A 25,167-nucleotide genomic window follows, 5' to 3' on the forward strand; every position below is an offset into this window, starting at 1 on the left:
TTGCTCTTGTTTCCACAGGAGAAGAAAAATTGTGGATACCATCAAAATTAATAAAGTTTCGATTTGAAGAGGAGAAACCTCTTGGAAAGGAGAAATGACAACTCATCCACAATGATGATATTCATACAGGTGGTAAGAAAAACATATAGAATGGGGGCAGGGTTCTGTTCTTATCTCCACAGGAAAACACTCATCTTTGAGAAATTCAAGGGACCCTGGATGTTTGGATACTGACAGATGGAAAAATACCTGCCCGATAGGAAATATCAAGAAAACTGAATGGGTTGTGTAAGTAATATTAAACCATATTTCTAAATTTATAAAGCTGGTTTTGAAGTTGGACTCTGGCTCAGTCCCTCTCCAATTCCAAGCCTGTTAGTAAGAGAAAAACCCAGAGTTTCTGGAGTTTCTGTCTCATGTCAAGAGCCATGATGTGGGACAGAAAGAAATATGAGTTTAGAAAACATCTTTGCTTTTCTTCATATCTATCATACTTTTCATTGAATATATCTATCATGTCTTTCATTGAATATATATATATGTCTATATGATTAATGCTTAAGTTTTTCATAATGAACAATGAGTTTTTCCTGAAGTGACATTTGAAGTTTCCAGGAAGAAGATGGGGCCCCATAACAACAACTCCACCTGGTTGATATGACGTCATGATACTGATAGCGCTACAACAAGACCTGCTTTGGGTACCAGCTGCACAAGACAGTTCCAACTTGGTTAGCTGAAATGGTGCACATCTTATACAACATTTTGGCCAGACCTGCACAAAATACTCAGAGACTATTGGCAATTTTAAAAGACATTGATCTTGAAATTTAACCATCATTTTACTTTCACAGGATCCCCCAGAAAGAACGTCGCCCCTATGACAGCTGGAAGTAATTTTAGAGGACGACGTCCCCTCTCCCAGTAAAGTTTGCCCTTGGGTTTAGGGACATCATTTAGGGGTTGATTATAATTAGTATACGATTGAGGGTTGGGGGAGGAATTTTATAAGCTCAGGGATCATTTTGAAAAAAAAAAAAAAAGAGGGATGATGGGATAATAGATTTGTAATTGTGAGTTACTGTTTTTAGACAAATATATTGGTATAGATTCTTGTATATTGATACAAAGTTAAATTATATTGACTATTGTATGCATGCATGTTTCTACCTTGTTTAAAACATTTTTATGTATTGACATATATTGTATTGTATATATTTACCATATTGCTGTGTACATTTCTACCTCTGATTAAGATACTTATATAATGTTTGTGTATTGATATATATTTACCTACTGCAATGTATATTTGTACATTGTTTATATTTGGAGGTCATTGTCCTCATTTGTTTCACAGTCGTTTATTGTCTTAGTCTTTAAGTTAGATAGATATTGAGAATTATATAGACTAATAGTCATCTAAGTTTGTCATTTATAATTAGACTAATCGGGTTCTTTAGATATATAGAGATTATACTCAGTATAGATAGATAATCTTCAACTTCTTCAAAGAGCTGTAGAAAATGGCCTTTAATCTAACTCAGAGTTTTGTGGTAGTGAGACACAATTGCTCCTGGCAACACCACTCTATTCCCGAGAGAATGTTGAGCACCAAAGACACTCCACCTGGAGCATTTCTTTTTGGCAGAACTGGCCTTGGGGCAAAGAAATGCCCATACCTCAACCACTGACAAAGATACAGAGCATGCATCAATGGATAAAACAGGGCTGTCTTATCCTGCCAAGACAGGGTAAGATAGTTTTGAAAGTTGCTTGCCTTTGAAAATGGTGTGTCAGTTATGTTAGGCCTTAGCCAAAGTTGGTTGCTTCAACGCTGCTAATGTGACTTTGGGTGATTGCCTAGGTAGCTAGTTGTCTCTGTGATTTGATGCATGTTTTGGAAGTTGTTTTACTGAACTTCCTAATTACCCAGGTAACATTATTTCCCTTCTCAGATCTTTGATGGGGTTGAAGACTATATAAATGTAGTTACTTTCTCTCATGACTTGGCCAAGTTATTTATTATACAAGACCTAAGCTAGTTAGAATAGGATATTTGTACTTATTGTATATAATTTCATAGTAGGTTTAGAACTCTCTTATTTAAACAGAAGGGGGAGGTGTTGCGGGAGGATCTCCCACTCCTCCAACCTATCGCCGCTGAGATACCAGCCCCTTGGGGCGTGGTCTCTCTCCCTTTAAAAAAGCGGCCACTTCCCTCTCCTCTCTCTCTTCACTTCCTGCTCCGCCGGCGACTAGACTCCTGGTCGCGTAGAGGGCTGTTGCCTAGGACAGTGATCTGTAAGTTTTTCCCCTTTAAATAAATATCACCCAAATTGGTGTGGCATTGTTTGTGACTTACGCCTTCACTATCCAGTGGTGAGAGTGGGCTGTTGAAGTCTCCACTATTAGTGTGTAGGATTTGATCTGTGATTTGAGCTTCTGTAGTGTTTCTTTTACAAATGTGGGTGCCCTTGTATTTTCGTGCATAGATGTTCAGAATTAAGACTTCATCTTGATGGATTTTTCCTGTGATAAATATGAAATGTCCTTCTTCATCTCTTTTGATTAATTTAGTTTGAAGTCTATTTTGTTAGATATTAGAACAGCTACACCCGCTTGCTTTTTAGGTGCATTTGATTGGAAAATCCTTTCCTAAGCCTTTACTCTGAGATAATGTCTGTCTTTGAAGTTTGCAGTAGAAGGATGAATCCTGTCTCCCTTTCCATTCTGTTACCCTGTGTCTTTTTATAGGTAAATGAGATTGTTGATATTAAGAGGAATTAATAACCAGTGATCGTTAGTTTCTATTATTTTGGTTTTGAGGTTGTTGTTGGTAGTGTTTGTGCATTTTCCTTCTTTGGATTTTGCTGTTGTGGGGTTATCTGTTGCCTATGTTTTTCTGGGTGTAGCTAGTTTCCTAGGGTTGGAGTTTTCCTTCTAGAACTTTCTATAGGGCTGAATTTGTGGATAGGTGTTGTTTAAATCTGATTTTGGGTCATAGAATATCTTGTTTTCTTCATCTGATGATCGAAAGCTTTCTGGGTATAGCAGTCTGGGCTGGCATCCATGGTCTCTTAGTGTCTGCAGAACGTCTCTCCAGGACATTCTGGCTTTCATAGTTTCCATTAAGAAGTCTGTTGTAATTCTGATAGGTCTACCTTTATATGGTACTTGGCCTTTTTCTTTGCAGCTCTTAGTATTCTTTCTTTATTCTGTATGTTTAATGTTTTGATTATTATGTGATGAGGGGTCCAGTCTATTTGGTGTTCTGTAAGCATCTTGTATCTTCATAGGCATGTCCTTCTTTAGGTTGGGAAAGTTTTCTTCTATGATTTTGATGAATACATTTTCTGTGCCTTTAGACTATTCTTCTTCTATCTCTATTATTTTTACATTCGGTCCTTTCACGATGTCCCATTTTTCCTAGATATTTTATGTTAAGAGTTTGTTAGATTTAAGCTTTTCTTTGACTAGTGAATTTATTTCCTCTGTCTTGTCTTCAACAACCGAGATTCTCTCTTCTGTCTCTTGTATTCTGTTGTTTGCTTGCATCTGTAGTTTCAGATCATTACCTAGATTTTCCATTTCCAGCATTCTGTCAGTTTGTGTTTTCTTTATTTACTCTATTTCAGTTTTCAAGTCTTGATTTCTTGAGCTGTTTGCTTCACTTGTTTGATTGGTTTTTTTCTTAGTTTTCTTTAAGAGATTTATTGATTTCTTCCATTTTTTTGTTTGTCTTTTCCTCCATTTCTTTAAGTGATTTTTTCATTTCCTCTTTAAGAGTCTCTATCATCTTCATAAAGTTATATATTTAAGGTAGTTTTCTTCTGCTTTGCCTGTGTTAGGATGTTCAGATCTTGCTGTTGTAGAACCACTAGTTTCTGGTGGTTCCATATTGTTCTTTATGTTGTTGAATGTGTTCTTGCACTACCACCTGCCCATTTCTTTCTAGAAGGTGGAGTCTGTGCTTCAAGGGCTCCCTCTATCTCTAATTGGTACAGGTGGGGCCTGTGGCTTAGGTGGTCACTCTTCCTCCAGGTGTAGGCAGCTCTGTGCCTCTGGTGGGTGCTGCTATGACTCAGAAGCTCCTCTGGGTGTAGGCAGGGCCAAGGCTCCCACGGTCGGTGGTCGCAGATGCCTTGGGTGCTGGTTGGGGTTGTGGAAAGACTTCTCCCAGGTCTCCTTGGCTTCAGTGGGTGGGGACTAGGCATGGGATGTGCCTTGGGCATCTGGTACTCACATCTTCATGTTGGGGTGGGTCCAAGGCTCTGGTAGTTACAATTGCTGTGGGGGAGGTGGTTGGGTTGTAGGGAGGTTGCTCCTAGCTCTCCTGGGCTCTAGTGGGTGGGGATCCTAAATTACGTTTTTAATACCAAAATAAATAATTTTTTATTTTGTCCATATTATTTCTTTCTGTATATTCAGGCAACACAACTATTTCTATTTTTATCTAAATGAAACACAAATGGTACAGTTATGAAAATAAAACTTTTGATGTATTTTCCAAACTGAGAACTTTAGAAATCAATGTGTATTCTTGTGTTTTTTTTTTCTCTGAAAGGGACATGCTTTTCTTAGAAATAGTTCATAATTTTTGTTTACTTCCTTGTTGGTGCTGAAGCAACATGTCTCCAAATGGCGCTACAGGGTCCGTTTCACTTTGTCTCCAGCGCATTGAAATGATTTTATCCTTAGCCAGCATCCCCTTCCTCGTTTATGTAATTTGGAAATCCAGGGAGCCCAGTGGTAGCCCAGTGTACTTGTCTAAATGATGATTTAGCTTGTTTATTCTTGACAGAGGGCCTCTCTGAGTGTCCTAGGTTGGTCGTTGAACTTGTTCTTTTTTCTGTGGTCTCTGAAAGGCTGAGATCCCAGGTGTGTGCCGTTATACCTCACTCAAGTTCTAGTTCTGTTATCACAGCTTCAATGAAACTGCCTCCATTACCACTGGTATCTTGAACTTCACTTTGATGCCCATCTTTCTCAGTTCTATTCACTATCTAATTTTCTGGGTCTTTCAATGATTTCCATTAGTTTTTATCCCCCATGTGTTTGATAATTCTGTTTTTTTCCTAGTCTGGATTTTCAGACATAGCTGAAGAATATTTCACCACCAGTTTGGTGATTCCATCATCTCCATAGTCTTCTTCTCCAGCTTCTGTTTGGACCATTAACCCCCCCCCCCCACAACATCTTCTTGTCACCTTGTCTGCCAGTTTACAGTTGATGCCTGCATACCCGGGAGCACCGTCCTGACTGAGTTCTAAGGATGGCTGTCACTCCACCTCATCCTCCTTTTTTGTTTGTTTGCTTGTTTTTTGTTTTCTTTTCAAGACAGGGTTTTTCTGTAGTTTTGAAGCCTGTCCTGGAAGTTATTCTTGTAGACCAGGCTGGCCTCGAACTCACAGAGATCCACCTACTTCTGCTTCCCAAGTGCTGGGATTAAAGGAGTGTACCACCACCACCTGGCTTTTCATCTTCCCTTTGTTTTCCTTCCCCTGTGGTGAAATGTGACACCCTTTTATTTTCCTTTTGTTTTTAGGCAGGTCTTACTGTGTTGCTATGTAGACCAGGCTGGTGCAAATGCATAGAGATCTACTTGCCTTTGCCTCTTAAGTCCTGCTGGTGGAGGCTTGTGCTACCCCAGCTGGCTTGTGGTCTGTACTTTTTTAGTTTGTTTCTTTACTCCTCTTTGCTATAATACTCCTTAATTGTTTTCTAATTATTTCAAACATATCCTGAACGTCATAGTAACTGCTTCTGAGTTTGTAACTTCTGGCTGGCAGAAATTTTATCCTTCCCAAGTTAAACTTATTCAGACCTGAAGCCCTTATTCGGTTCTTGTGCTGTGTGAAGATTTTTGGACTATGGAATGGTATCTTACTCTCCCCCCCACACACTTAAAAAAAAAAAACTTCTGTATAGCCTTAGATAATCTTACACTTAACTATACCTGGGAACACTTTTTCATGCCTACCTCTTCTACAGCAGGTGACAGAACCCATCCGTATTTATGCATTTTGGCAGTCTAGCCAGTGGATGGCTCAGATGCAGGGCTGTCTAGTTGTTCAGTTTGTGCTAAGACCTGTCATTGGCAAGTTCTTATTGACTGTTTTCAGTATCGTAACCCACATTTTCATTATTCTCAGAAAAGGAGAGAATGACTCCATCTCAACTACATTCATGTCATTTTCTTAAAGATCCTGACTGACCTTGTCAGAGTTCTAAGTTCACCCTGGGCCGGCCACTGGGTCTTGAGACACACGGTTCTTGTCTCTGGGCATGGCTAAACAGTTGAAGATCCACGTTAGCCACAGCGAGTTGAGCAAATACAGTTCCCAAAAGGGAAAGAAGTGGATCAGAAAAAATAAAGACAAAACGGAACAACAGGAGCCAGCCCCCACAACAAGACAAACAAAACCCCTGAGCAGTTGCTATACAGACAATGTTTCCACTGGGATTGCTATTCTGGAAGCTTCCCTTGTTGTCTTCCCATAGCAATGCTAGGAACATGTTCACCAGGCTTGACCAGGTGGAGTACACATAGAAGTTGCCTTCTTGACCTGTGCCCCTGGAGAATCAGCGGGGGCACTGGTGTGGAATGATGCTGGTGGTTCCTCTTTACTCCTGGTGGGGTAGTAATGCATGATAATATTTCCCAAGCATTATAAACAGTTGTAATTTTCTTAGCACATTCATAAGCATGTTCTAATTTGGGAGAGGCTGAGTATCTCAAAATGTAAAAGTCTGCATTGAGATCAGCACCTAGCTGTACAGCTTCTAAAGGCTGTTGTCACTTTCTATGTAGCCTGTCTGGGTTTTATCATTCTCTCTTCCTCTCTCCCTCTTCTTTAAAGATTTATTTCATGATCATGTGTATTTAGCCTGCATGTATGTATGGGCAAAACCATGTGCATGCTTGTGGAAATTATATATGGTCATGAGCCTTTGTGTAGGTGCTGGGAATCAAACCCAGCTCCTTTGCAAGAACAAGACATTTTTTGTTTTTTTTTTCTTTTTGTTTGTTCTTGTCTCATACAATACACGCCAGCTGCAGCCTCCCTACCTTCCACTCCTCCCAGTTCCCCCACCACCTCTTCTTTCCCGCAGATCCACTGCTTCTCTATTTCCTTTCAGAAGGGAGCCGGCCTCCTGGGCATTCTTAATAGATGAGCCCCTTCTCCACATCCCTTTAGCTTCTTTTGTTAGACTTACGTCTGTTAAGGATTACAACCAATTCATATACAGAGGCTATCTTTTCCAAAGCCATACAGTACAGTTAGTACCATAAGAGGTATGCACTTTTCTCGTGGTCTCGTATCAGTACCATGTATATCAGAGTCAGAGTGGCAGGAAGGACATGATCCAGGGCAGGGCTTCCTAGGAATGAATCAGTGTAGACACATGAGACTATGATAAGTGGCCAACTTGCCTTTAATTGGTTCTAATCTAACCTGATTCTGTGTCTGTACATTTTCCCACGAAGAAATAGATATTTTACAAACAGATAAACACACAATATGTCATCTGAAACCTGGCATGCTCTTTATTGTCTTCTAATCTAGGTTACTATCTATCCATAGTTTGATAAGGACCAACCAAGACAATGAGGTTTTGGTTTCTTGGTACGTATTTCTTTTCCTTCAAATATGTTGTGGGCCTGAGTCAAGTTTTCTCTGCAGTGCTTGGCTGGGGCTTGTGCAACCATGGTTACGGCACAGTGCTGATCCTTCCAGAGCTACAGTGTGACTCAGCTAGCTTTTGCTACACCATTGCGCTTGCATCTGCAAGTGGATGGCTTTTAAAGACTGAGCTTTCTTAAGCCTCCATGGTATCCAGTAATAAAAGTTTGGAATTCTTTTCTAAATAAAATGTAATATAATTATGTAGGCCTGTTTCCTGAGCATTGCATCATATCTTCTTTAAGCCAGTTTGGCCCCATGGTGATCGGTGCCTGCGGCCCGATATGTGGCCATGGTGAGCTGCATGCGCTCTGAAAACTGTTTATATATTCTCTCTTGTCCTGATATTAAAATGAAACCCCTAACTCCTGCCGTCTTCAGAACTAAGTACATTGTGGTGCTCAGAATTCACATAATCATTTTTTTTTGTCATGAACTGATATTTCTTTCTTTCAAATGTTCCACCCACTCGCCATTTCAGCCTTCGGTTCCTAGAGAGGAGTTGAAATCTGTTTCTTGCTGCTTAAAGGGAATGCGATGTTTGACAAACACAGAAAGAGCTACAGTAGCGTTCTGACTGGCGTAGCTGCCCCAGGCAGCTTTCTCACAGGATTTCTGGGCCCATGTGCCAAGCTGAACAGCCTTTGAAAGTAGGTTTATATTTATCTACATGTACTCATCCAGTAAGTTGTTCTGGCCTCTTTGCAAAATCTTGTTTGTTAGAGCTGATGGCCTGCAGAACGAATTCTAATTGGTTTTAATAATACAAACGCCGAGTCAGACATAGAGGTAAATGTTGAAAGATCAGAGAAGCAGAGCAGAGGGTCATTAGTTCCTCCATCCTCCTACTCCTCAGACTGAATGGGCGACCCTGTCTCTAGGAATTCTTAGACAGAATCCTCAGACTGAATGCTCCGAGCTGTCTCCTTCTGCCTTATATCCCCTCCCTGCCCAGCCACATCATTCCTGTCTCCATCTCCCTAGGGCTAGGATTAAAGGTATGTGATCCCAAGTCCTGGGATCAAAGATCTGAGTCTATTTCTCTTTTAGACTGATTGTGTCTTATATAGCCCAGGGTGGCCTTGAACTCACAGAGATCCCTCTAACTCTGCCTCTTGAGTGCTGGGTTTAAAGGTGTGTGCCACCACTGCCTGGCCTGTATGGCTAACTAGTGGCTAGCTCCACACTCTGATCTTCAGGCAAGCTTTATTCGTTACAGCACATACAAAATCTCACCACAGTGGACCCCTGAAGTCAGGCATTCAGGGCACTGGATTCTCCTTGGGACCTGGGAAGAGGCGGGGTTAGATTTCTTAGATTTTTGTGTGTCTGAAAAGACCCCAGACAACTGCCACGCTGCTGGTTGTGAATGACAAGGATCTAGATCCCTTGTCTGAGAGAGGATGCCCAAGAATCTCGTTTAGACTTACCTGGTATCTCCCATACTTAGCAAAGCGATTGGTACTAAGTAGATGTCCAGTGTAACTTTTTGGAATGAACGCATGGACGTGTGAGAGAACTCCCTGTGCCTATGTTTAATTTCAATCTGAAGCATATCTATGTTAGAAAATCCTAAATTCTTCAAAAGAAAAGAAACTTACTGAATCTCCCTGCTCAGCTTGCATCTGCATTGCTTTAGTGATACTTGGCAGCTGTTACTAGCATTGATGGCTGGGTTAAGAATTAGCATGGCAATCCTATGGGGGACATGTCTGCTAGGAGTACACTCTTGAGGCTTAATTTTCATTTGTGTATCAGATACTTATTTTGGCTCATGGATGTAAAAATGGTCTTTAGTGCAAATCGTTAAAGGGAAACTATGACCTATACTTGAAAATTTTACAAGCATTATTTTATGCACGCATGAGAAAAAATAGGTTGTAAGAGGTCAGGCTTTTCCCCTCATAGGTAGCAGAAACAAACATATTTTGGGCTTTTCCCCCTTTGCATCTTTAAATATTATTACAGTCTATAACCGCAATATAGCATTAAAACAGACAATTTTATGGATGTCATAGCTCATGGCTGTGGAGAAGCTATCAACTAAGACATGAAGGGTGCATTCAGGATGAGGAGATTCTGTGTTATTGTATTGCCCTAGTCATTGCTGGTACTAATCCCTCCCTCCCTCCCTCCCTCCCTCCCTCCCTCCCTCTCTCCCTTCCTCCCTCCCTCCTTCCCTCCCTCCCTCCTTCCCTCCCTCCCTCTCTCCCTTTACACATCCCCTTTTCCCTTCTCTCTCTCTTCTCTTTCCTTATTACCCAGTCTTGTCTCCTATATCTGTATATATAGTCTAAACCAGCCTTGAATCTGTAGTCTCCCTGCCTCAACCGCCCAAGAGCTATTTGTGGTTATAGGGAGTTATAGGTATGTGCCACCAAGCTTAGTGACCGCTTGAGTGACAGAAGCTGATATGGTAATCTGAATATTTAAGTCCTACCAGTTTTACATCTGAATCATTGAAGAATATTTTCCCTTGACAAATCCAAACCATTGGTGTGTGTTTTATGGAGTCATATAGTTGTGTGTGTATGTGGAATGCATGTGTGTTTGTGCTCCTGTGTGCACATATTGAGGTCATCTGGTGCTTTCCTTGAAAAAAAAACCTAGTTTTTGAGTCATGGTCTCTTTGTGAACCTGGAGTGTAAACAGAGGCATTTCTGTCCTGCCTGGTCCCACAGCAGTTTCTAAATAACCATCCAGAGGCTTAATATTAATTATAAATGATTAGTCAATGGCTCAAGCTTGTTACTAGCCAGCTCTTACTTTTAAATTAACTCATTTCTATTCATCTGTGTATTGCCATGTGGCCCGTGATTTACCAGTGGTGCTCTGGCATGTGGCTCCTTGGGCAGCTACTGGCATGTCTCCTAGATTCCGCCCTTCTCCTATATCTCTGCTTGGATATCCTGCTTGGCTCTGTCCTGTCTTGGCATAGGCCAAAGTAGCTTTATTTATCAACCACTAAGAACAACACATATTCTCAGTGTACAAGATCCCACAGCACTGGATCTCACCAACAAGGGTGGGCTTGCTAGCTAGGATGTTCCAAAGAGCTTCCTGTCACTGCCTCCACAGCACTGGGGTTTCAGGTGTGAGCCACTATGCCTGTCTCTTAATGCTGGTGCTAGGGACCCAAACTCAGGTCCTCATGCCTGTGTGGAATGTGTATCACCAACTGAACCATCCTCTCTAGCCCTGCTCTGTCTATAAAGAGAATTGAAGGCCAAAGGTGACAAACCTGGATGAACCCGAGCAAAATACCTTGCCTTAGGACTTCTTAGCATTGCGAACATTTGATAAACACTGACAGTCTCTAACAGGTATTTCTCAGACTCACTCGGCCTTGGCACAGAGCTTTTAGGTATTATAACTTGTTCTATACTGCATTTTATTTATCTCTGACTCAAAGGCAGTCCCTAAATTTTGTGTTTCTGGAGGATGTTTACTTGTGAAAAAAACCTACGTGTGTTTGAAAACTCTAACAGATGGTTTCAAATGTGAGTCACTGGCAAACATTACAGTGTTCAGATTTCTCGAGACTGCATGCATCCAGAACCCCGGGGCTGTTACAGCTTGCTGTCATTGAAGTTCTTTCAATCTTCATTGCAGGCTATAGCTACTGCCCATGTTTTCTAAAGAGAATGTTAGCATGCTGCTTGCAGCCACCCGGAGTCCCGTGTACTTCCACAGTCCTCTGGTGTATGCTGTCACGTGTCATAGCAGAGGCATGCAAGAGGCAAGGAACATGGCAGCACTGTCTGATCTTCAAGTTCACTTTCCTCACTCTCTCTGGCTTGATTCTGAACCTCATGTACTCAGCCAAACCCAATTCTGCATCTGTGCTTTGTAGCTGTTCTTTGCTGTAGATCGTAATGTAGTCCCCTCTTCAAGTTTGCCCTGGATTTTTCTGTGCTTCTGGGTCTTAGGAATGCAATTTGTTGCCCTCGAAGTAGATTTCTCCTATAGGAACAAGATTATAAATATGGACAGAATAAATAGATCCTTCCAGGGCACCCATTTTCGTTCTCATTCTTCTTTTCCCTTTTGCATTTTGGGATGATGGTGGCTAAAGAAAAAACAAATTTATGAAGAAAAGAGAAAAATATTGTTAATTTAAGGAAATTATTGAAGTGAAAAATATTCCCTTCCACTGTTTACTTAACTTTAAACCCAGGTGCATATAACCTTGCTTTGGGAATAAAGTTCCCGCCTGGACTCTTCTGGTTTTCTTCAGTAGAATGTAAGTCTTCAGCGTCAGGTAGAGAGGTGCCTTCTAACCTGTGCAGGTGTTCATAGCTGTACCTGTTGCTAACTGGAGCCTTAGGAGTTAACTAGGATCAACAATGAAGGCTCATTGGAGGCAGGGTCTTCTCTTTTTGCCCACACGGTTGAGACCTGAAATATTACCAGAAGGTATTAGAAAATTGTATCAAAGATATGAGAACTGCAGATTCTACGACTGTAGTATACACATGTGCTTAGTCACATAACTGTGATCATTCAGAATCAGTAGATTTTTTTTTATAGGAGGAGAAGGAAACTGAATCATCTCTTTACCTTTAACACAGCTACATTCTTATAAAGATTGAATTTCACTTGTTAAGCGTTCACTGTTTGCATTTGGACACTTGTAAATCTCAACGGTGTCATTTGTATTTCAACAGAGAGAAAGAAAAATACACACATATGCATACATACATATATGTATAATATTCATCAGTATTTTTTGTGTATATATGTGTGATACAAGGGTGTAGTTTTTTTGCTTGTTTTTGTTTTTTCTTACTCTTTACTCTTTGGGCTTTCTACTCTTTGGGGGACCTACCACCCAGCTCCCAATTAAATACACACACAGAGGCTTATTCTTTTGTATGAATGTCCGACCTTAGCTTGGCTTGTTTCTAGCCAGCTTTTCTTAAATTACCCCATCTATCTTTACCTCTGGACCTTTACCTTTCTTTATTCCTATATGCCTTTCTTTACTTCTTATTCTGGGGGTTGTTGTATCCCTGGGTGGCTGGTCCCTGATGTCCTCCTTTACTTGCTCCTCTGTCTTCCTTTCCCAGATTTTTCTTCCTATTCATTCTTTCTGCCTTCCAACCCCACCTATCCCTTTTCCAGCCTTGCTATTGGTCATTCAGCTCTTTATTAGATTAATCAGGTGATGGGGAAGCTTTGTCAACCAATTATCTTTAAGAGGTGGGACCAAGTTAGGGTGTAGCTTTCTGGGACTCAGAGAAAAATGGTGCACACTCTGTGTGGGTCCCTCGCAGCACAGCTGAGCTTGGACTTTCTTGTTCCTGTTTCATGAGTTTTCCTCTTACACTAAATAAAAATAGAATTGTTTTATCTTTTAGTTAGCCTGCTTATTTCCCAAACTGAATTAATTCAACAATTGGGTGTTTTAGACAGGCATAGAAACACATTTAAACAAATGCAACATAAAAGAATGAAAAAAATGATTCACAGCATAAAAAAATGTAACACATCTTAAAATAATATTCTACCACACAAGTGCATGTGCAGTGGGCAAACACATGTGCATGCTTGCACATAGGGATGAGAGGAGAGGCTCAGGTGTTGCTCTTTGGCTGCATTGAGCGTACATTTTGAGTCAGGATCTCTCAATGACCTGAGCTCACCACAAAGGTTAGGCTAACCAGCCAGTAAACCACAGGGATCCATTCTGCCCACCCTCATGTCCCACTCTTTTTTTTTAAATGTAGATTGTGGCAGTCACACTCAGGTCCTTATGCTTGCAAGGCAACCACTTTACTAATGAATTTTCTTCCCAGCCCATTGTGATTACTGTCTTAACCAATACCCTTCCCTATGTTTTGAGTGTAAATAGAATCTTAAGACTGTTGTTGTGACAATCAGTAACTGCATCCATCACAATCCTTTATGTAACTTCTCAAGTTTTTAATAGCCCTGAGCCTGTCTCATTTTTATAGTTAGGAAACTTGTTATTTTAATGTGACTCACTTCGAAGATTATTATGAATGTTTAGAAATTTTTATAGCCTTTTGGTTATTGCTGCTGCTGCTTTTCTTCCTCCTAATATTTTTCATAGCTCAAATCTGAAGCAAGTCAGTTAGTGAGGTTCCCAGGGTCTGCCTCCCAGAGCTTCCTTAACCAGCTGGCTTGGGAGGAGTCACCAAGAAGCCTTTGGAGGCTGGCAGGGTGAGATCAGGACACCTGCCTTGTAGACTCTGGTGAAGACCTTCTTCCTGACTTACAGATGGCCACCTTTGTTCAGTGGTTGTATATGGGAGAGAGCAAGAAAGAAATGGAAAATTCTAGTGTCTTTGCTGATGAGAATACTGCTATGATCCTAAGGGCCCTGTCATGACCTCATCTGACCTACCTCTATATCCCACATTCAAATTTTATCACTTTAGAGAGTAGGGGTTCATATAACTTCAACAAATAATGATCCTTTTACCCAAGCTAGAACTTACACCAGAAATTGAGAAATACTGACAGGATTTGTATGAAGCACAAATAGTGGTTTTCTTTGAATGGTAGGAGATTCTCTTACCATTCAAAGAAAGGAGGTTCTCTTCATTTTTAATTAATTGAAAGAATGCTGCTTTTATAATTGGAAAAATACAATAGTGTTATTTTCAAAGGAAGATGAAACTGGATCAGGATTTCATAATAGTTTTGAAATTTTCAGATTTTAATTTTATTTTGATGGGATTTTCCCGAGGATTAATGGGACTACCATTAATCCTGCTTGAAGGATTTGGTTCTGGACCCATTAGGGAATCTAGGAAGTAGTTTCTGTTGTCCTTTCTCTATTTCCGGTAGATAGCAATAAGAATTGCCATGGTACTGACATTTAAGTTATACTGGTCATGCAACAAAGAAAACGGAAATCTACAGTAGCCACAGAAAAAGGCAGGCACATTTAATTCCAATGTTTTAAAACTGAGTTAATAAACACAGGAACCATGTATTGTATTTACTATTTAATTAATCGTTTTAGGTTCGAAAATTTAAGTTATTAAAGAACTATTGGCTTATTTTCATGAATGTTTCATGACAAATTTACCACTGATTAATTGTGTCTTTGTAATGTAATGCAGGCAAATGGAGACAGCGGGAATGCTTGGGGCATCTCTAGACATCAAGTCTCTCATTCTGGAAGCTTGAGGCGATGGTTTTTGTTTTGCTTGGTGGATTGCCCTGTAAGAACCCTCTATCCTGTGCTTCCTCGAGCATCGTTTCCTATTATGCATTCTCTTGTGTAAAGAGTCTGTCAGTGGATGTTTTTTCTCAATTAATCCCACATCTGAATGTAATATTTCTAGTTTTTCGGGTCTGTAAATCAATAGATTAGAAATGGCTTGCAAGGTAGTCATGTTTTTTGTCACGTAGGGACCTGACTGCTTGCCAAATAAATCATGACGTTGTGATATATTATTTCCAGTTGTTATAAGTTTTCAATATTTATTGTATCAGTCATACAAAGTCAGGATTCAGTTATTTAATTTCACTTATGTCTGTATTTGAGATGAAAATCCCTCTCTCAATTTTGAATTTGGGTTTCCTACTCTCTTTGAGTTAAATTCCAAGCGTGTCTATACAAGCAGCCACAGAATCTACAGAGACAAACAGGAACAAACTGCTTCTGTGTTTACAGATGAACTAACACATGTTCTCTGGTTAACTATCTCCAAAATCATACATTTTTCCCACTGAAATAGGTTTTTTGGTTATTTTATACTTTAAATGATTTTTGCCTTTGTTGCTTAGTAATCTGGTTCCTGGACGGTATTGAAACAAGTCTAGCTTGCTCCTGTATCATAGATGTATGATGCTCATTGACCATTCAGGCAGTCACCTGACAAGTGACTCTCACACGTGAAAGCGCGAACTCTGGTGAACCCCAGGCTAGTTCTGCAGCATGGCTAATGCCACACTACCAGAGTTGCCTTCTTAGCTTGAAAAATTCCATTTTGGCAATGATGAAATAAAAAAAAAATAAATCAAAGCAAAACTCTCCAACTTTTTTTTCCCCCTTTTATCAACAGGACACAAAAATTGCTTCACTGGAGCGAAACATCCGGGACCTGGAGGATGAGATCCAGATGTTGAAAGCCAATGGTGTGCTTAACACGGAGGATCGTGAGGAGGAGATCAAGCAAATCGAGGTGTACAAAAGCCACTCCAAGTTTATGAAGACCAAGGTAGGTCCCAGAGTCTCAGCCCTTCATGGTCTCAATTCGAGGGGAGAGTTATGGTTTACCTGCCGCCTTCAAGACATGAAATACACGGATAGTAAGGCAGAACACGGGAAATTGAAATTCAGATTTAAAGGCTACAAAGGGAAGCCTGAGGGGCTGCCTTGTGTTTCTCTGTCCACGAACCTCACAGGTTTCAGTCTTTCCCACTTTTCCAGCTACCACTGTCTTTCTTTTGATGTACTGCTCTGCCTGGTGCTTGCCCATTACTGGACAGCAGGGTCTCAGAAGGCGCTGCTCTCGCAAGCTGTTAACATGTTTAAGTACTGTTACGATATTCTGCTTTTAGCATAAGGCAAATCATTTTAAGCGTCAGTGCTTCCATTTAGTGAAATAATGCAGCTTTTCTAAGATGGAGTTTCCTTCTTTGTGAAATAGGGATGAGAAAAGTAGTTCCATCACTGAGCTGCTCTGGTATTTCGCAGAGAGTTCGTTTAGAGCAGGTGGTCAGCCTTGCCTGGCCTCCGGAAGCGCTCAGCAAGCTCTGGGTGTGGTGCCTGTGTTTGTTTCTCACTTGGCTACTCTTCAATATTCAGGAAGCGTTATTAGAGGAAGCTGCTCCATTAGTTTATATCTCTTCTATTTGTTTGCATTTAGCTTTGGACTGTACGTGAGAGGAAGATCTGAAATGTTCAGTTTTACATATGCATAACCACGAGGCTTATGAGTAGCCACAAATAGATCTTTTGAGACTGAAGATGCTTTTTACAGTTTTTTAATTGAAAAGAGAGTCTTCTGTCATATAATGCATTCCAATTACAGTTTCCCCTCCTTCCATTCCTCCTAGCTCCCCCAACCTCACCTCTTCCCCCCATTTCCTTTGTAGAAAAGAACAAGGCCCCAAGAGATAACAACCAAACAGGGCAAAATAAGATACAATAAGACAAAGCAAAAGTCCTCATATCGAGGGCTGGTCCAAAAGAGTTCCAAGAGCAGACACAAGAGTCAGAGAGACCCCTACACCCACCCTTAGGACTCTCACACCAACACCAAGCGTTACCTATAACACATACACAGAGGGTCTAGAGAAGACACATGCAGGCCCATTAACTGCCGTTTCTGTCTCTGTGAGCCATGTAAACCTTGCTTAGTTGAATCAGTGGGCCATGTTCTCCTGGCGTCCTCCATCCCCTCTGACTCCTACTGTCTTTCCTCCCCATCTTCTGCTGGGTTTCCCTGTCTCCAAGGGGAGGAACCCAGTGGATATCTCCAATTTAGACTCTCTCTGCATAATTTTTGACTGTACTCTTCTATTGCTCTGACAAGCCATTTTTTTTCTGAAAGCAATTACTACTTGAACTGACTCAGACCCACCTCCAGCTTGTCTTTGCCAGCAGGGAGGCTGTAGAGAACTGATTATGTCACCCAGTGACATTTTCTGCCTCTATAAAGTGGGGCAGCACTGACCGCCTTAGAAATGGCTCTCATGGATTAAATGGGGGCTGAAAAAGATGATGCAATTAAGGTGCTTGGCTAAAAAAATGGTTAATAATTATAAACATTATCCTTAAAGAACTATAACCCGATTAATAATAGTGATGAAATGCTGTTATTGCTGGGCTGACTTGGAGAGTGGCTTTGTAATGAATACAAATGTGTTATACCTCATAAAAATGTTAGATTGATCAATATTAACTAAATATACTAGTAGGAGTCAAATTTTATGTTTTCTGGTTGAAAACATGTTCTTATTGGATTGGGGCATAACATTTATTGCTCATTTCTTTATTGAAGTGTCTTGATTCTTCTACACTGAGGAGTGAGCAGGATTCCTATTTAAGCTTGGGAATGCTGGTTACAGTCAGTTGGAGGGAAATACTTGAACTGTCAAGAAAGGCACGTGCCCTCAGTTTGATACTGCCCTGGAAATTGGAACTGCGGTGGGGTGGGGGAGGGACTCTGAAAATCTCTGTAATTAAAGTAAGTAGCACTGAAGACCTACATTGTTTATGTAAACATGGCACCATAGCCAAACCAGGACAGCATATTTTGGGAGAAGGTAGAAGACGAATTGTAAAAGTGTTAACTACAAATTTTAGAATTTGAACTGGCAGGAAGCCAGGGGTATTGTATATATTGGCCAGTTAGAAACCCCTGCACCTAGTCAGTCCTTTGGTATATAAATATTAGCCTCAAGAGACAAGGCCCCTCGGAAGACTTTCTGTCCTATGAAACTCTTCCTTGATGGAGACTCAAATTTCTACTCCACCTCCAAAGGCTTCGAGGATTTGGACTGTGAAACCCAAGTCTAAGAGCCCATTGAAAAATACTAGTTACTTTCAGCTACATCATTAAACTTCTGATAATGTAGTGGATCATATCAATAATTGCTTTTCCAAACAGTGATGACACCCCTTTCTGTAGAAGGTTTTATTCCTAGCTTAATACAGTTTTTATCACCTGACTTCAGTATTTCTGTGTTAGCTCTCCTCTCTTGTCTTCAGTGCTGTTATGGGTCTCCCCTTCTACTCTGAGCTTGTAACATATTTTATAAACCTCTGACAGATTACAAACCTCATAACCCACTGCATAACAATAAGCATGTCACTTTCTCAACACCAGGGGGATGTATCTGCAGTGAAACAAGAGCTATTTTCCTTGGCCAAGTGGTGTAGATGGAGACCGCTTGTTCATTTCCCAGCCACTCAGACCCGAATAATCACACAGAAACTATATTAATTACAACACTGCTTGGGAAATAGCTTAGGCTTCTTATTAACTAACTCTTACATTTTAAATCAACCCATATCTTCTCATCTGTATGTTGCCATGAGGCTGTGGCCTACCCGGTAAGGTTCTAGCATTCCAGCATTTGTCTTCTTCAGCAGCTTTATGGTATCTTGTTGACTCTGCCTACTCTCTTTCTACATCTCTGTTCAGATTTTCTGCCTGGCTTTACTCTGTTAAGCCATTGGCCAAAAGGAGCTTCTTTATTAATCAATGGCAATAAAACATAGTCACAGCATGCAGAGGGGAATCCCACATTATCTCCCCTTTCTGTCCAAATAAAAAGAAAGACTTTAACATAGTAAAATTACATATAATAAATCAGGTATCAAGCAAGAATTACAGTTATAATATTTATATCTACTTTATATTTTATCATAACTAAGGAAAACTATAGTTACAACTATCTATTCTTTAACTCCATCAAAGACCCCAGAAGGATATAGTATTACCTAAGTTAACAGGAAGTGCATTATAAGCAACTTCCAAAACTCTAGAATTGACAAGAGACATCTCACTGCCTGGATAGTCACCCAAAGTTCCTCTGCAATATTGGGGCACCCATCTTTAACCTACAGACCCATAGTATATGGCAGACTTTTCTATGAAGCAGGAATTTCAAAGACAGTTCTGCCTATATTGGCAGTTTGTCATTCACTTTCTTCTGTGTCCTACAGAATGTCTGACAGACTCCTTTGTGAAGCAGGAACCCCAAAGGACTGTTTCACCTTCTTTAGGCAGCGTCAGCAATCATTTTTCTGTGGGTCCTGCAAGTCCAGTCAAGCAGTTCACGTAAGAGCAGTTTCTTACCCAAATAGCTAACAAACGTCATGAGGAGCCTCTTTGGTGCCTATCATCCTCTTGAAGTAGATTGGTGCTGCCAGGAGCAGATGTGACTCATTGTCATGAAAAGTCTTAAGTTCTTAAAGCTTTTTAAATGCCCCATTCCTTAGATCTTTGATAGGTTTGAAGCTTATCTGTCTAACTAAAATATATTTCTATATATCTAGAAAACCTAAGTAACACGACTACAAACTTGACTATTATAGATGACTATCTATTAACCTGTATTTCTTAATTATATGTTGCATTTTTAAATGAGCTGCACAAACACAATACCTTAATCAAGAGCAGAAATATACATATAACAAAATTGACCTAAAACTAGTATCAATAAACCAAAATCCATACCAATGCAGATCTCTATAATAAGGTGGGTTTTCCAGAGCCTTGTTTGTGTCACAGTTGTAAGTGGAGGAAGAATTCCCAGGCAAGATGAAGTGTGTCTGAAGTCCACATGGGCTTCATAGGAGGCAGGTGATGTAATCCAATGTGCTTTTCTTCTGACCATCACAGAGAAGCCTTCTCTGGCTTCAATCCTTGTGTGTGTTTGATTACGTCACTTTCCATTTTTATTGAGTTTATGGCTATGAAAGAAGCAAAAGGCATATTTTTGGAAATATGTGGTTTTTTTTACCCTCCAAATGTATTCCCTGCAGAAAATCCTTTTTCAGTTATTGTCTGCATAAATGTTTATTTAAAATTTACCTCATGGCAATGATAGTCTGAAAGCTATGTGGAAGAGACTGCCTGTTGAATATTTATAGACTGAATCATCTTTATCACCACCAGCCCATTTTTGTGCAAGAAAGTAGGTATGTGTGGAGCTTGCTCCTTACTTCCTGCTCAGTCTTTTTCGTGTTTTAGGAGCTTCATTCGCATTTGCTTCTCCATATTCCAGCCCCAGAACAACTTTCTGCTTGGGTGTTTGTGGTAGTTTTCACAGATGGACGTTGGTACTATCAGCTTTGTCTTTGCTTAATGCAGACTGAGCTGACAACCTTGGGAAGTTCTAGGCAGAATGGGTTTCATATGTGCACTGGCTATATGATTAGTGGCACAGTCTGATTTGGGGTCCCAAGCCCCAGTCCTGTGGGTCACAACAGAGCTTAAAGTTTTTTTTTAAGTTATCATTTTAGGTAATCCTAATTCTGAAATAAATCTCTTTATTTACATCATATTCTTGTCAGTCCTTGGGAGAGGAAACTCTTACTTCTGTTCGATACAGAAATGAATGTAGATTCAGGACTCTAACCTCACGGGTGCTGTGCACTTGACACACCGCTCCCCCAAGCAGTGTTCATGAGTGTCACATTCCCATCAACAAGTCATGGGGAATCTCTCCTGAAGTCTTTCAGAATCCTTCTTGGGACCATTTTTTTTCCACCCTCCATCAGTCCTTTTGATTTGGTGAGCTAGGAAATGTGTTCCCTGACATCCTGAGACTTCTCGCTAGTGGTTTGCCTTCCATCTTTGGCTTTTCCATCTGTACCTACTATGGTAGTTTCTTTTCTGGATTCTGTGAGAAAAATCCTATGACAAAAACAAGTAAGTAGAGAAAGGCTTATTTGGTTGTCAATTTCAGAGTGTTCTCTGTCATTGCGAGGAGGTCAGGGCAGTTGGCATTTGAAGAGCTAGTCGCATCCTCAGTAAAGAGCAGAGGGAGAATGAATGCGTGCATGCGCTTTCCCCCGCTCTCACGCTGTTCAGAACCTCCTCAGAGGCTGCTGTGGGACAATGGTCTGTATCCTGTCAATTATATTTTAAAAAAACACTGATTGGCAAGTAACCAGGCAGGAAGTATAAACGGGACAACCAGGGAAGAAATAGAGGCAGGGCAATGAGAACAGGAGAATTCTGAGAAGAAGGAAGTTCCTTCTGCAGTACTGACCCAGACACAGAAGAAACAAGATGTGATTGCCTCACTGAATAAGGTACCGAGCCACATGGCTAACATAAGACAAGAATAATGGGTTAATATAAGTTATAAGAATTAATAAGAAGCCTGTGCTAATGGGCCAATCAGTTTATAACTAATGGAGACCACTGTGTGATTTCTTTGGGACTTAACAATTGTGGAAACTCAGAAGGACAAAAAATTCAGTCAACAAGAGGCGATGGTGCCCCCCCCCCCAGACTGGTCCTTCAACTTCAGTAAACCCAGTTAGGAAAATCCTTCACAGGCATGTCAACAAGCCAACCTCGGCTAGACAGTTCCTCACTGAGAGTCCTTTCCTAGGTGAGTGTACAATATTTCAAGCTGCCAGTCAAACCTAATTGTCACATATACTTTCCTGGTGAGTGCTATGATGTGAAGCCTTCTGAGATAGAAGTCTCACTCCTGGTGCCATGGCTACCACTCACAGCCTTACTCATAGGAACACCATGCTCATGCTCAGCTGCTGCATGAGCGACTTAGGTATTGCTTATGCCATTTTTGTTGTTGCTGAAAACAGCAAAATGCTAAGTGAAATATATGTTAATTAAAAGCATTTAAATGTATGAACTGTTAAGGAATCTCAAAGGCTGAAACAAAGCCCTAGTAGAACTTGAGCTTTAGGTGGAGAACAGGATGTTTATTCAGGTTGCCATTTATCTGATGGATAGACTTGAGTTTTGGTTTCCACAATTACAAGGACATTGGAGAAAGTCCTGGTGACTAGTTGAGCTAATTCAGATGAGGCATGTCATCAGAATGTTACTACTGGCACCACATAAACCCGGGGTCCCAGTCGTCTACACTGTTAGTGGAAGGGGAACCCAAAATAACCCTCCTACTCTGTACACCTCTACATTTTCTAAGGGACCCCAGGAAAAATGGTCTGTTTTAAAATTTGGAGCCAAAAGAAAAGTGCACAAGATTTTTTTTTCCCTCTGAGACATGGAGGGATCACGTGTGGCTACACTGTGTAAGCTGATTCAGAACTTTCAGCTAGGCAGTAAGCTTGAAGGGTCCTGGGTTGGGAGTGCCTCAGGTGCTGGCAGAAACAAATGGTCTAAATAATCACGTGACTGATGCCAGTCTCAAGTACATCTCCACAGTTTTCTTTCTTTTTTTAAAAATCATACAATCTGTAAGAAAAACAATGGAAAAGGGATACAATAGAATCAGTAATTAAAAGCTTCCTAAGTTGGAAGTTATAAGACATGGCTTATGACATTAGTGTGCTCTTCCCATTAAAGTCAACAAAGGAAATGGTCAAAATATGAAGATTGATCAATCAAGGGACTCTAAAACCTACCAAGCAGTTTTCATGATAACTAAATAAGATACTGAGGAACAACAGATTATAAGAGCAGAATTTGAAAAGCATAGTCAGTTGTTTAATCATTTAAGATCTGCCAATAGCAGAAGGAATATTTAATAAATCAGGAAACAATAGAAGAAATTAAATAAGAGAAATAGAAAGGAAAGGCTGTGTAGGACAATAGTATATAATAAGGTCCCATTCGGGCTGAATCAGAGCTCCCCTACCACTATGGGAGAGGTGTGTGTGTTTGTGTGTGTGTGTGTGTGTATCTGTGTGTGTCTGTCTGTGTGTTGGGTTAATAGTGATTATAGACTGTTGTCCTCTACTAACCCATTTCCATTAATCTGTGCATCACCATAAGGTCATGGCCTACTGGCAAATTTCCCATGGGCTCCCATGGGGGCGTCTTTCTCCTTTGGCAGCTACACGGCTTCTCACTGTCTCTGCCTTCTTTCCTTCTCTATCTGCTTGGAATTCCTGCCTTGCTCTATTCTGCTAAGCCACTGGCCAAAACAGCTTCTTTATTAACCAATGGCAATAAAGCATATTCATAGCATACAGGGGAATCCCACATAATTTGTGGGTTCCTGGAAGAATCCAGAGCTTATGTACATTGCTAGTGGTGAGGAATTGTCACAGACTATAAAGTCTCATTAGCTCAGTGCAGTGGGAGGCAGAGGCAGGAGGGTCAGGAATTCAGAGTTATTGCAACACAGTGGATCTGAGGGCAAGCAGAGCTGTGGGAGACACTACCTTAAATAGCAACCAAAAAAATGCATCCACAACTAAATTTCTTAAAATACTAAACTTTTTGTTACCTTGTGGCTTAACAGTTTCACTCTTGGGGTACATTCAATAAGTGAAGATTGTATCTACAGAACCCTGTACATAAATGTTCTTAGTGCCATTATTCAGAATATCCAGAATGCCATTTTAGTGTCTGCTGTCTAGTAAATGGATAAGTAAAATGTACACTAGCAAAACAGCAGAATGTTACTATGTGATAAAAATGAATGAAGTGCTGTCACAGTATAATTCTAGTAAACAGTGTGCGGTGTGAAAGGAGCCACTCAGTCATTGGTCACATTTTACTGCATTTACGTGAAGTGTACATGGCATAACAATACCCAGAGACAGGAAAGGAATCACTGGGTGCATAGAGCTGAGGGCAGGGGGTAGAAAACAGAATGGTTTCCTCTGGGTTATTTTTATCTCTGAGATGCAGATGTTCTGAGGTTTGAGATGATGGTTGTACAGCTGTAGTGATTGTGAGTTAGGCAAGGTGTGATTAGTAGGTAGGGAGAAGCCTTGCTGTGTGGTCAGTAAGTAGGGAGAAGCCCCTTGCCGTGAAGGCCGTGGGCATGGAGCCATAGTCTGGCTTCCCAATGAAGACGGCTGAGTGACAGGCACTATTCCCAGAGTTAAGACCTCTCTTTTTAAAAGTAAAAGTTATCCTCCCCCTCTGTGTGTGTGTGTTTCTGTGGAGGAAAAAGAACAACCTACAGGGAATGGTTCTTTCCTACCGTTACCCCGGGGTTGAACTAAAGTTGCTGTACTTGGTGACAGGTCTCTTTACCATATAATAAATGTCTTTAAACTAGAAATTATTTTAGCATTAAGTAATAATATTCAAGAGAAAGAATAAAACTGAGGGTTTTTTGTTTGTTTTCTCCTTCCTCCCTCCTTTCCTTTCTTCTACACACACACACACACACACACACACACACACACACACACACACACACACACATACACACACACAAACACACACCCCATACCACATACCACACCATGCCACACTCCCACACAAAGTTACAGTGGAAATGAAAATTGGACAAATATTAACAATAAAAGCTGCTATAGACTTTAAACAAAGAAAACATTTCTAAAGTTAAAATAATTGACAGAAGTACAAGAAGCAATTGATTGTTTTCTCATACGGTGGATAGTTTTAACATATCTTCTAAGCAATAAACAAAGGAAACAGACTTCTTAAAGTAAAACATGCTAAATATTTGAGCTTCCCAATTTCCTGAGTTATCTAATGCTGGGCATGATATTAGATAATGCATGTAACAGTGGCTGAATATATTTGACTTCTCTTTTTAGTATAATATTTTGATTGATTCTTTGGTAATTTTGACAATTATTTTTATCATATTTCTTCTACATTCCTCTCTTTATCTGCTCAGATATGCCATCCTCACAACTTCCTGGGGCTTTTTTTTGTTTGTTTTTGTTTTTTGTCTCATTGAGTTCAGTTGATTTGCCCATATACTCATGGATATGAGGTCATGCATTGGAGCATGGTCAACCAACAGAGGCCATATCCTTAAAGAAATTGATTCTTTCTCCCCCTCAAAGCCGTCAACTGTCAATAGCACCTCAATTGGAGGCAGGGATTCATGAGCC

General features: G+C 40.5%; 1 protein-coding gene across 19 annotated transcripts in view; it reads left to right on the top strand.

Moving 5' to 3' along the window:
• Positions 1–25,167, top strand: part of Erc2 (ELKS/RAB6-interacting/CAST family member 2) — an 885,961-nt gene that overhangs the window by 281,780 nt on the left and 579,014 nt on the right. For all 19 annotated transcript variants that reach the window (XR_012912096.1, XR_012912099.1, XR_012912100.1 and 16 more), the window contains one exon: positions 15,728–15,883. Coding sequence is in view for 13 of the 19 variants with exons in the window: in XM_075988882.1 (XP_075844997.1) it covers positions 15,728–15,883 (156 nt within the window). In the remaining 6 variants the exon portion in view is untranslated. The remainder of the gene's footprint in view (positions 1–15,727; positions 15,884–25,167) is intronic.

This window comes from Microtus pennsylvanicus, chromosome 10 (genome assembly GCF_037038515.1).
Source record: "Microtus pennsylvanicus isolate mMicPen1 chromosome 10, mMicPen1.hap1, whole genome shotgun sequence".
NCBI lineage: Eukaryota > Metazoa > Chordata > Mammalia > Rodentia > Cricetidae > Microtus > Microtus pennsylvanicus.